The sequence below is a fragment of the Mytilus edulis genome, chromosome 2 (genome assembly GCF_963676685.1).
Source record: "Mytilus edulis chromosome 2, xbMytEdul2.2, whole genome shotgun sequence".
NCBI classification, from domain to species: domain Eukaryota; kingdom Metazoa; phylum Mollusca; class Bivalvia; order Mytilida; family Mytilidae; genus Mytilus; species Mytilus edulis.
The window spans coordinates 27,225,917-27,239,870 of NC_092345.1; the positions used below are offsets into that span (position 1 = coordinate 27,225,917).

Genomic DNA, 13,954 nt, shown 5'->3' on the forward strand with positions numbered 1-13,954 from the left:
GATTTATACCTATGATATAAGTTTCATAAAATTAGGGACAAAATTGTACACGAGAGCGCTAACAATACAATTTTCCATATAATAACTGTTTCTTAGGGGCATTATTTTAAAAATAATTGATCTGAAGAAGATTCTGATCTTTTTAACATGTCCAAGAACCTGTCGTGCAGAGAAAATAAATTCATGAAAGTTGTGGTGTCTAAAAATTGTCTATAAGGCCTCAAATAAAATATAGTTTGTTTCCCCAATCCTGACCGACCCTGCAAAAATGGTGCTACTCATAAAATTTTATTGTCAAAACTAAATCAAATATTATTTTATTCATTTCTGATTTTCAGGCTTGTTGGATTGTCCGATAATTTTCAAGCTTTTTGGAAAAATAAAATTATTTCCCTACCTACGTACCCACACCTGGCTCAGCAGGGTCGGGATTGGGGAAACAAACAATATATTAATCTAGGCCTAACATGATTTTATGAATGAATTTTGCTTTCAAAAAAATTATCATCACTCTGATCAACATTTTATGCTAATATTGATATACAAGTTTTCAGATACTTAGTAACCTAAAATAAATATTATTTTTATACTGATTTTTATTGATATATTAAAATCCAGGCACCATCCGTCCTTTCTTTTTGGAGCGTTTAATCTTTTTGTCTATTTTAGCTTTTTTCCTAGAGTCTATGTTTTTCTGTCTTTTATCTTGCTGAGCTTTCATTCGATGTTCAGTCTGAGATGTTCTTTCATCCCACTGTTTCTTCCTTTTTTCCTTAAATTTCTCTTTCTTTTTCAAACTTTTCTTTAACAAATTTGGATCGTCTTTTATCTTTTCGCCCTCAGCTTTGGCCATAACTTTTTTCCACGACTCTTTACTTGCGACAGCTTTGGCAGCATCTGGATTTGTTTCTTTTAGTTTTTCTATTTTCTGCTTTTTCTTCTCCACTTTTTCTAAAAGTCTCTTAAAATCCTTTCCCTTAAAATTATTCTGGGGAGCCTCTTTATCCCCAGAGTCAACAAAGTCAAATTTACTGAACACCATTTTCCCCGTACTTTTATCCTTCACAGGTGTGACAGCTGGTTTCTTGACAGAAATGTCTCCATTGATTTCTGGTTTCGTCAAATTACCTTTATTTTTATCTTCCTTTTTTGTCAATTTCTTTTTCAACTTGCTTTCTCTCCTTCTTAATCTTTTTTTCTCTAATAATTCATCTGTAGTAAGATTTCTTTTACCTGTTTGAAAATAGATGTAAATTAAGTATGGTTATCATGGATATATAAAAAGATGCTTTTATATTGAGCTATATAAAGGTACCAAACATTTCAAAATAAACTGGTCACACATACATGTTTTGTCTGTATGTAATTTTAATATTTTAATACAAAAGTTGAAATAAACAAGTTAAATAGCAACAGCTTTATATGTAATTGATACAAAACCTACTGACAGAAACAGCACACTTAAAAAGTCAAGACATAGGTGGGACAAAAATGTTATTTTCCCTCCTATAAACCAGTTATTTCCACTTCCCAATCACTGGAATGTATTAGTTGATATATATATCAAAATTGAAATAATTACATTGTTTACAGATATATAATATGAATCACCAAGAGACCATGACAAACCCTTGTTGTAACCAGGATTTAACTAAATCTGGAATAATTTTGAATTCTCGAAAATTGATAAGAAATATATGAAGAAACATTGGAAAACTACCCAACTTAGAGGGTTAGTTAGTTCATACTGAAATATTGGTGGAAGTAAAGTTAACCTTAACCATGTGTACATGGCTTGGCTTCTTCTATAAGGTTAGTTAACATTGTACATTTCTGATCAATTTTCCAGAGTACACCTTTATTCCAGATTCAAATGATTATTTTTTTTGTGCATATTGAAAAAGAGGGACGAAAGATACCAGACATGCCAGAGGGACAGTCAAACTCATAAATCGAAAATAAACTGACATTGCCATGGCTAAAAATGAAAAAGACAAACAGACAAACAATAGTACACATGACACAACATAGAAAACTAAAGAATAAATAACAAGAACCCCACCAAAAAATAGGGGTGATCTCAGGTGCTCCGGAAGGGTAAGCAGATCCTGCTCCACATGTGGCACCCGTCCTGTTGAAAGTGTGGCAAACCTTTAATGGGATATTTAGACAGTATCTAATTTGAGGTTTATACAACTGCTCTGTAGAAAAATGTCCATGAGGGCATCCTTATGCATATAAATAATTTCAAATATGACTATTAATAGAAAGTAGTCCAGTAATTCTAGAATGACAAATCAGAAATTTGATAGCACTTGGAATACAATTGTCCCTTTCATTTCAATTTTAGAGGGGCAAAACTCAGTTGTTCAAAATGGAAATCATAAAAATGATAAAAATAAAGCAAGAAATGTATGTACATGTATGAAAACGTCTATGTCATTAAGTTTCTGGTGGAGAGTTGTCTCATTGGTGATCATACCACATCTTCTAATTCTTGTATGACTCATCTAATGATGTAAAGATCCATATATGACCAAAATGAATTTTAGTCCTATATGCATCCAGCCATTATAAATAATAGAGGGTTTGTCAGTAGGGATGTCAGTAAGGGTTTTAGAATTTGCACATGAACAAACCTTTGAAAATAGATGGTCAGCAATTATTTTTGAACTAGATTGAAATACAATGTATAGAATTTAAACATAAATATTTGATAAAAAAAAAGATCATCTAAATCTGACCAGAAATGTAGTTGTGTGTGGGTGCCTACAAGACCAGTGGCACAGACAAACGGACATGCCCACATTGTTAGCAGAGGACAGGTAGTTATATGTCTTCCTTAACATTAATTGCAACAGAGGTCAACACAACAACCTGTATTGCCTGTTTCAGAAACAAAATACTTTACCTTTCAACTCTTCAATCCTGGCCACTAACTTTTCTCTAAGCATCTGCGACCTCTCATTTCCAGCTTCTGTATCTGTTGATTCTTTCTTGTTCTTTTTGTGTTTTTTATGCTTCATCTTTTCTTTAATTTTGCTGTCTGAAAATAGATTTTTACTTAACATGTTTATTGGGAAGCAATTTATAACCCTAAACATGCTAAATAGGGTTAACTTAGTTTTTTAGAAATAGTAACTTATTTTTTTGTTTTCATAATTCCAATAGGGAACATACTTTATATAATTGTATCAATAAACCAATTTTTTGGCCTTCTTCAGTTCTTTATTTTTCCTCACAACTACATGGCTGACTTTACATTTGTATTTCCTTTTTCAATCATTGAAAAGATCTAAAAAAAAATTGGTTTATTGAATATTGATATTATTATATAATAGAAACTTACATATAGAAAATTAGATATTTTTTTATGTCAACCAGTGAAAAAACACTGAAAAACACCAATGTTTAATCATGTTACATTCAGTATGTGTTTGTCATAAGTCAGGAGATTGAAATTGGTATTCAGTGGTTGTTTGTTGCTTTTTTTGTTTTTTAATGCCAAAATTAGGCTGTTATTTTTCTCTTTGTATTGCTTTACATAAGTTCAGGACCTAGCCTTGAATAAACGGATTGTTGAAGGCTGAACATTGAACTATAGTTGCTAAATATAAATGTTCACTATCATATAGTTTGGGTGAAAATTTGTCTCCTTTGCATTCATACACCTCGTTCTTATTTCCAAGTTAAGGTTTGATTATTATTGGCTCCCACAGGTTTTCCCCTGCAGCGTGGTTTACCATGTAAATTAATTCCTAAAAAATATTTCATATATCTTTTTCAAAATCACATTTACCTTATAAGTTCAAACCTTAGCCATGTTAGCAACTGTATGAATATGATGAAAATGTATCATGAATAGCAAATGAATAGTACCAAATAAAAATTACTGTAAATACAGAAATTATTGTGAGTTTTTTTCAATTTGTAAATAATGCGGTTTGGTGAAGAAAGCATTCTGATATCTAACACATATATCTTTATGCAGATTTTCCTGGAATGGCATTAATAAATGCACACAATTATTTCTGAATTAACAGTATCTAAATCTATTTGGTTGTTGTAGATTATCTTACATGTCCCTGTAGAGGTGTCATTGTCAGCTGGCATTGCTGGAGCTGTTTTATTTGAAAAACTTCCTTTGTTCCCAGACTTTTTGCCAAGGGATTTCCCTTTTGATAAGTACATCTCATCTTCTGAAAAATAACCATGTAAATACAAAGATAAAGTTAAATTAACTTCTACATTATAAATGTTTCATAATCGAGTGTTTTTCTTGAAAAAAAACACACAAAATATTGCCAAATGTTTATGCTGTGACCTTAATTTTCAAAAATTAGAAGGCACAAGTACATATGAAGTTTTTAACAATTCGTAATGATATAAATAAACATATGTACATGTATATAAAAGTTACAAATTCCTAGACTGATAGACATGATTATGATAGACATTGTTCAATTAAGTTAAAAAGTTTAATATTTTATAATGTCTTTTCTGGACTACAAGTATAATCACTGATAATGAACTTTGTTTATGTAATTTATATGTGTTTTTTGTTTTTTTATATAGATTAGACTGTTGGTTTTCCTGTTTGAATGGTTTTACACTAGTAATTTTGGGACCCTTTTTGTTCGGTGTGAGCCAAGGCTCCGTGTTGAAGGCCGTACATTGACCTATAATGGTTTACTTTTATAAATTGTTATTTGGATAGAGAGTTGTCTCATTGGCACTTATACCACATCCTCCTATATATCTATCATGTCTATTGTTACAATCATCTCTTAACCGTTTCAAATGTATAAACAAGACAATAAGAATGTCATATTCAACACTTTTAAGTTTAACAAGATAATCTAAATGCTATATATATACATGTACATTGTATATCCAACTCTTATCTAGATAATTTGAATGCCATATTCAAATCTCAACTACGTATATACCAATATATATTTAAGTCGCTAAAATTGTCTCATCAATATATTAATTCTCAAAACATAATTCTTGAGACCACCTCACTGTTATACTAACCATCTGAATCCTCTTCAATCACCTTACTTTTATCCATAAGAATGTGTGGTGGAACCATATCTAAATGGTATCTAATAAAATCGTAATCTTCTTGTGTGGTGAAAACAGCAGTATTCAAGTCTGATCCTTTATTTCCCTTCTTGGCTGACAAATCTTTCTGTTTTAATTTTGTATGGCCTTCATTCTCAGTTACATTTTCTGAATCATCATTGTCAGCCTTATGTTTCAATTTCTTGTGATGACTGTTTGAACTGCTTGGTGTTGACTCTGTAACCATAGAAACATTGTCTGATAACAATTTTTGTTTAGCAGAAAGTTTGTCTTTATCCTTCTTTAAAATATTGTTCTTTTTACTTGAAGGAGACACAGACCCTAGTTTAATTGCTGACACTGCAATCTTGTCTAGTTTCAATTTTTTTCCTGATTTGGTCATGTTGTCCGGACTTTGAAAACTGTCTGGCTCGTCAATATCTTGGTCATCAAGTGATTCAACTGCCCTTTTCTTGTTTTTCTTTCCCATGCCCATGGATGGAGAAGTCCACGCAGTTTGAAATCTAGAAAATTAAATAAAAGATAATGAACAATATACATGATATATATCAAATGTCAGTCTAACAATGCTAAATGACGCAAACCCTGACAAGGGCTGATAATGGCCCTTAAAATTTGGTGTGGGCTATTTAAATTTTTGCTTTTCTTGTATAGGACTGTATATGCTGGCTACAAAATTTAATCTGTGGGCTACCATGCCAAATCTTTAACTTCAAACCCTGGAGTTGTTTTTCTTTAATTATCACCTATTTAAATAGTACAAATAAAGTGATTTAATTTCATTTTTTTGTATGTAGCTTTAAACCTACAATACTAATGATCCAGGGACTTATTATGTTGCTAAAATTATCAGAACCAACATCTGTGTTGATAGGATTACTGGGTAAAACTGTCATGTCAGGTGATGACCTTGTACTAATTTTTCTCCCCCCCAAAACGTCAAAAATGTTTGAAAAATTTAATGAGGCTGTACAAATTCCTTACACTGAAAGATGTCCATTCAAAGTGTTTTTGTTCATAAAACTGTTGTTTATGTCAAAAGAGTATACTACTGTAGACTGGTTTCAATTCTTCGAGAAAAAAAATGTTCTCTTACTTCAAATCCTTGTAAATTCCCTAAATTTCATCTGAATTTGACATGGTTTTCAACAAACAGAAGCACTATGTTTACACTTTCAACCTGGCTTCACGGTCATAAAACTTTCGAGCATGATTTTTGTACTCAGACTCGAAAATCAACCAATCAAATTGCTGGATTTCATGTTTCGAGCATGATTTTTATGCTCCGAGCACTGAGCAAAGTTTTATGCCTTCAACCCCTGTATTCAACAAAGAAAGATAACTCATGTTTGCAATGTTTTGAGCTGGAAATGTAGAAGAGGTAATCTGATCCCGGTAAAATGGGACTTGTGGTCAGCAGTCTGAAGGGTGAATCCCGATACACAAGGACTCGTCAGCGAAAGGATTAATCTCTCATTTATTAAGTCGGACAGTGTTCTCCCCAGGATGTTTTAGCGCTGCGCTTTTCAGCACTATCACAATTTCCCGCTGTTCTATTGCACTGACTGCAGCGCCATCCAACACAAGCGCGTTGATATATTTTTTTCGTAATTTTTTCAAATTTCCTGCTTATTTTTCACTTCGGATCACGTGATCGACTGGTTTTCTATTTCTAAATGAATTATTTCCGTTGTATTAAGTAACTCTCCAGGATCAGTCTAATAAATTTTACAAAATGGTGACTTTGAAAGATCAAAATAAACAAAGAATTCAACATTGACATACATTTTTTTTTAATTATAAGAATATAGAGAGGCATATATGAATGAAATGAGATGAAATAAATTTACCGAATTTCCAGACGACACTCACAAACTTATTTTACAAACTTTTAACGAAGGATGATTTTAAAAACGATCAAACACAGGGGTTTGTTACAATTTGCTGGGTTTACTATCCATACCATCCTGAAAATGAGCAAGTCTTCGAAGTATTAATTATCACCTATTCGAACTAATAATTGTTTAGTCAGCAATTCTACCATTTGAAAACAATTGAGAGGATATGATTAGAAAATCAAACCCCAAGCTGATACACTTAAGAAATTCACTTTCTCGATGTCCAGCTTGGATGAAGCCATATAAATATTATAAAACGTTAAGGTCAGAAAATGAGAAATCATTATGCTAAAAAATGTCAATTCCTGTCAAATGTTGTAAGGTTAACAGTACACTGCTACAGAGGGTTACAAAACCAAACACAGAATTTGACAATGAATTTATTGCTGGTCCTACTTGTTCTGCAACATCACCTGTTAGTGCTAAGAAATCTTCACATACATGTAGGCAGTCTGGTATAGATCAGGGTCTTTCTATACTAACTAGAAAGTCTCTGTATAGACCCATCATGGAAAAAGACTTCTCCTTGGGTTTTATACACAGATAATATGAGGATTACATGTATATGAATTTACAATTGAGAAAAAAAAGACTTCTTCTATATCCAGACAATAACATACAATGTAAACAAACAAAGGGGTACTTCCATGAGCATGATGAGCCAGATGAGGACATCATTGTTACAAGAGAAAACATCAATAGTTTAATATAAGAAAAACACATAACAAATCAATTACAAACAAACCATGTGCCGCAATAATGTTATTGAGAATTGTCGAAAATTACAAGCTTACCACGTCGACAGGTAAAAGTTAAGCTACTCAAATTTGTACTTACTTTGAGTTTTGTGGTAATAAGCATTGCTTATATGATTCATAAACATGATAAAATTTGGTAGAGGCAAACTTAAGTTAGAGAACAGCAACATAAAATTCAGGAATTCTTCCATAAATTTGTAAAGGGCATAACTCTAGAACGGTAAACAGTCTGCACTGTCAATGACTGTTAGCCACTTGTCGGATGCCCAAGACTAGTAAAATATTTACAGTAAGTTTTTGCAAAACTTTGTTTAGACAACTGAGACAAATTCAGAAATATTGGTATTCAGACCAGTCCAAAAGTAGTCAAAAAAGATTTTGGTGCAGACTGGTATATATGTAAAGATTTTGGTGCAGACTGGTATATATGTAAGTAACTCCACTAAAGTTCAAACTTGATGTTTTGTAGAAATAAGCATTGTGCATGTTATGTATAAGGTTCATAACATTTGGTTGAGGCAAACTTAAGTCAGGGAAGGGAAACTAACTTTCAGACAGACAGACATATGGACTAGTAGGGTATTACTTAATGCCTGTTCCACTAATAACTTTAGCATGTTAAGGTTTAATATCATCAAGGTTGGGCAGTAAATACCACTCCCGGTATTTACCAGTATTTACCGCCCCGGACAATACTCATCAAGTGGTCAATACTGGCAAATACTGGTCAATTGAATTTTTCATGGTTGTTTTTACTATTTATTGAAGTAAAAACTTGATAAAAAGTCAATATATGCAGAGCTCCAGATAAGCTGCGTATTTGCGTGATGACGCAATACAAATAATAAAAAACCCAATGCAATTGCACATTGCAGGGTTCAATAACCCAATTAATTCAAAGGAAAACCCAATTATATTCCAAAACCATGAGTTCTCAACCCTTTTATTGGCTACCATTTGCGTTATTTACCCTTATCTGTTTACAGTCGTCGCGTAAACTATTTTTATAATATTTATAATTGGAAATTTCCTTTCGTTCTAAACATAGAAACCTGCATCAAGTAACTGAAATGGGTCCCTGTTAGAGTTTTCCGTTGCTCAATAGGTACATGTGTTTTTGAAAACATTTCGATCTTCTCTGCGTTTATCGAATTAGCGTGTGTCATGTAGTCAAATTTTTTTCGCATTGCTCGGGATGTATCATTACATACATTGAATTAAAACGAAAGTGAATGTCCGGTAAAAATGTTGAATAGAAGCATGTTTTCTGCTTCTTTTGAAAAGCTGAGGGAAAGTTATGATGATAACAAGACTCAGTCAGTGTTTTTAGGAAGCGTCCATCGAACACACAGGCGTGTGTGCGTATCTTAACGAGAACATTGCTGATAAGAACGGGGTTTCCTCAAAAACAAAATCAGTTGGAAAAAGTGAAAGGCCAAATCAATTATGACATGATAAAGCATCAGAAACCAAAAGTTCTAATAAAAGACAACTAAACCCAGATTTATGAAAATTGGAATAAAACAAAAACATTCAAGTATAATTAGAGTTTATATATACTATTTTTTTTTCATTTTACAGCTAATTAATGAATACACACACAGGCACTGGTCTCAGAATTTATTATATAAAGGTACAATTGTATAAGACGAGTGCCTGTGAATACACATATCCGTTTTGTATCAGTTTTATATATGAGAAAATACAAAACTGGCAGAAGGTTTGAAACGGAACACAAATTAAACCTACAATTGCTCCGGGATCCTCAGTGAATAAACCAAATGAAAAAGCTAGCAAATAACCCTAACCCTAACCCTAAACCAAGTAAAACAGCTAAACAAAGAAAGAAACATATTTAAGATGGAAAAAAATCTGGGGTTGATATTCCCTAAATATTCAATATTGTGTTGATGAAAAAACCCAATACATTAAGGAGCTTGGTGGTGAAAAACCCAATTTGATATTAACATGAGGGGTGAATATGAATTGATAATGCAATTAAAAAACTTTATCACCCAATTGTATAAGAAAATGGTGGGTAAAAAACCCAATTTTTGAATTCTTATCTGGAGCTCTGTATATGTAATTAATATGAAAGATTAAATAAAACTGCAGGTAAAGGAAGTAACATGTGTCTTTATACCTATCACCTGGCATTGGGAGGTGTGAAAATTTAATTACTAAAACAACAGCCCCAATAAATGTTGATAAAACGGGTTGAAAGTAATAAAAAGTGATATTTGTATTTGAACACTTCTTAAACAATAAAATATTTCCTGTCTAATTAACTGCGAGACAAAAACCTTCTTCATGCAGGAAATGGAAAGTTTGAAGCAGCTGAGGGACATTTTAATTTTTATCTTTTGCTATAAAATGTAATATTATGTTCTCATAAATAATCAATGTAGATTACTGTTTGTTAAAAATTTACAATAGAAATAAAAATGAAAGCATTAAAAATGATTTGAACACATTCTATGTTTCATTACTAATAATAATTGACCAGGTATAGAGTTTTTTATACAGTAATGACCACTTAAAATTTCAATTGACCAGTATTTGCCAGTATTTACCACTGGTAAATACTATTATTGACCGCTTTTTTGCCAACCTTGAATATCATTCTTAAATTAAAGAGGTCAAATCAGTTTACTTTAAATTGTTCTCTTCTGTCTTATCAATACAATGTTATTAATAGCTACTGTACATGTTGACTAGTTATTGCTAGTTGTAAAGAATATCAAATGAGGGTGGTAAAAGGTTAAATTTGTGCAACTCTTTCAGCCTTTTTATTTCACTTGTTTACATATTTTGACATTTAATTTCTTGTTTTCGGTTCTATGTGCATGCTTCTTGTTTCTCCGTATCCATTTTCTGTGTTTATTTCTCATACTTGTCCTACATTTGGTTCAAAAGCAAACCAGACTAATTCAAAGTCGGTTTGGATATTGTAATTATGTATGGTATACAATAAAGTCCATGAAATAATTAATTACTATGAATAATTTCAAATCAGATTCAACTAAAGGACACTAAGAGTGACTGTAAGGTCTTCATTTCTATTTATAATGACTGCATGATCTCCTAAAAACAGCTGAGTAATAACTTCTAGGACTTTTCCAGTAATATTTATGATTTCTTGTGCTTCCATTTTCCCAATCTTTATTTTCTGTGCAACGTTTTTGCAAATGTTATTTTACATGTTTCTGTTTTCCAAACCCCCTTTTAAATTAGAGAATAAGTCTACTAGCAGGCCTCTACAATAACTTTTTTTTCAACTTGTCCTGTAGGACAAGTACATACCAAAATTTACTTGTCCGAATGAAATTGTTACTTGTCCAAAAATTTCTATTAAAAATAACCTTTTTACATGTTTAGTTGATCAAAGGAGCAAAACGAATTTAAACAATATAACAGAATTTGATTTTTTTTTTTAAATACTTGAGTCAAGTACAACTACGAAACTAGTCATATCACAGGAATTAGGTTCTAGTTTCCATCAATGCTAGTCTCATCAGACTCTAATCCTGAGGCACCATCTGATAGGACTGTACACTCATTGGATTTGTATTCTGTTTGGTTTTTTTTTAAGTTAAAAAAAGTGTATTCAAATGCAATCAATAAAAAGAAGATTTATCCATCATAAGGTCTGATTGCCAATGAGACAACTCTCTGCAAAAAGCCAAATGACACAGAAATTAACAACTATAGGTCACCATATTGCAAATATTGTTTTTTTTCTACTTATGATCAAACATGATTTTGTGAATTTAATGGTAAATAAAAAAAAATATTTTTGTGAATTACCGGTATGGTATTTATTTTAAGGAACAGAATAAGGTGGCAAAATGAGGTACTGATTTGTCTTGATCCCATAATGTCTCCTGCCTTGTCAAACTGTCTATCAATCATGTCTACTAAATATGTCTCCTACGGTGCCAAACTGTCTCTTAACAGTCAGGGGACTTACTGAAATAAGTGATTTTTAAATCACTTATTTGAGTAGCAAATTCGAGGTTTTGTCACAAATTGGGATTTTGTAGTTTTTTCAAAATTTTAAACACATAGGTTTAAATAACATCTTTTAATTAGTAAAATTAAAAAATATGAACTTTTTGCTTCTTTTAAGTAGCAAGTTTTATGCCTTTGATGCTATCATTTACCTGAAAATTCTATTTTAGTTGAAAAAATGCTATAATAATGGCTTTACATAATGAACTGATACTTTCTTAAAAGATTTTTCACAGCAGTGGGAGTATTTTTCCTGTGAAGTTCAAGGTTTCATCTTTCAGATTATGTAATAAAATTCTACTGTTCGCGATAAAAATTTCACTGTTCGGGGGTGTTGAAATTAGTGGGGGTTATTAAAGAATGATACTTAAAGAAGTGATTTTTGGGAAGGAAATTAAGGTCTGATACTTAAACAAGTGATTTTTATGTCATTATCCTAGATTCAGTACAAGGTCATCACCTGAAATGACCTGGTCATCCTAGACAACACAGATGTTGGTTCTGATAAGTTTAGAAACATAATTAGTCCCTGGATCATTAGTATTCTATATTTAAAGCTACACTAATATTAAATCACTTCTTCTAGTGATTTATTTGTACTACTTAAATAGGTGATTATTAAAGAAAGACAACTCTAACTTCCAACCTTTATGGAAATAATGTTACTTGAATCAGTGATTTAGAAAATCACTTGTTTAAGTAAGTCCCCTGACTGCTTAAACAATTGGAGCTGAATCTTTCGAGGTGACGAACTGTCCTGTAAAGTTACCTAATCTACAAAGCGCACCATTGATTCGGATCAGTAAGACTGGTTTTCGAGAATAGTATACCTTTTACCTGTTAAAAAGTACCTGACAAAGAACCAGTTAAAATTATCGATTGCAAGCAAACATGTTAAAGAAAAAGGTTTTGCATTTGAATAAACATAATACAGAAACATGTCAAATTAATATTTGTTTTCTTGTTTTTTGTTTATAATAAATTACTTTGTTCATCAAAGTTGGATTAAATTTATTTTCTGTGAATAATTGTACTTGACCTGACGGACAAGCTTGATACAGCTTTTACTTGTCCGACCTTTCTTCCCTCTGGTACCGGACAATCGGACAAGCGTTATTGTCGAGGCCTGACTAGTCCAAATAATAATGACGTCTCACAAGGCTATTTTTTACAATTAAATTTTCTGTTACGTCTTGTTGTACAACTGTTTTAGGAAGGCGTACCAGAATATTTTTTTAAAAAGCCTTACCACTGCCAGACATAAATTACTTGGTCTTACTCTTTAATACTGGCCTTCTGCACTTCTTAAATTGTTATAGAACAAAAAGGGAATGTCGATCAACGTTTTAACAAGCAAATCATAGAAAAACAGTCATTTAACTGTACATATTAATTAATAATACATGTAATTATTACACAAGTTTGTTTGAAGTTGAACTGTTCAACAGTTCTTCTTCTTCTTTAGTTTCAGAAAACCATCAACATACTGATGTTTACTTTCCGGCGCATGCCTGGTATAATTTTTCAAATTTATGTATTTATAAATATAGTTTAACATATATGTATTCCATATTTTTGTATATATTTGTTATATTTTTGAAGTTCCATCAAAAAGTCCCCTACTGATCAATTAACTCACAGCTTATGTGTCACTTCTCAATTGTAACTATAATAAAAATATCAATTTATAACAAAATGCATTACTATGTTGTCATATCAGTTTAAAAATATATGCTGTTACTTGATTTTGAAGCTATTTTCCCACGTGTTGAAACTCCGGATATCAACAAATGTCTTTAATATAAAACCAAACCGGTAAGGACAAGACAAATCCGGAACATCTTAGTTTCTAGCGATCCTTCAATTTTAAATGAAAAATTATTTGATGTCACAGGAAAAATTAAAAAGACCTGTCTCTAACAAAGGACCAATCTTGCTAGCCGAACTTATAGCAATAAAAATTGTACTGCATTACATAGAATCTTTTTCAAAACAGCAAATTGATACTTTAACTTTATTTTCCGACAGTCAGACCGCATTAGGTATCTTAACCCTTAATTGGAAAAATGACAGCTATTACAAACCATTAACGAAATCAAAGGGAAAATAGAAAAAAAATAATTGAACATGGAATTTTAATAAACTTAAACTGGACACCAGGACATGCCAACATAAAAGGAAATGATGAGGCAGACTCCC

General features: G+C 31.7%; 1 protein-coding gene across 1 annotated transcript; it reads right to left on the reverse strand.

The window, feature by feature from the left end:
- Nucleotides 1-578: 578 nt before the first annotated feature.
- Nucleotides 579-13,592, reverse strand: LOC139511868 (surfeit locus protein 6 homolog). The gene is made up of 5 exons (XM_071298996.1): nt 13,497-13,592; nt 5,038-5,591; nt 4,080-4,199; nt 2,912-3,046; nt 579-1,233 (listed from the first exon to the last, which is right to left on the reverse strand). Exons 2-5 carry the CDS (start codon nt 5,561-5,563, stop codon nt 608-610), a joined length of 1,407 nt encoding a protein of 468 aa, XP_071155097.1. The 5' UTR covers nt 5,564-5,591; nt 13,497-13,592; the 3' UTR covers nt 579-607.
- Between the last annotated feature and the right edge of the window lie 362 nt (nt 13,593-13,954).

Excerpts from the sequence above, each read along its gene's own strand:
- LOC139511868 (XM_071298996.1), bottom strand. The coding sequence starts at position 5,563 with ATGGGCATGGGAAAGAAAAACAAGAAAAGGGCAGTTGAATCACTTGAT. Across the intron at positions 4,200-5,037 it reads GATTGAAGAGGATTCAGATG|AAGATGAGATGTACTTATCA; the intron begins GTTAGTATAACA and ends GTTATTTTTCAG. Across the intron at positions 3,047-4,079 it reads TGACACCTCTACAGGGACAT|ACAGCAAAATTAAAGAAAAG; the intron begins GTAAGATAATCT and ends ATCTATTTTCAG.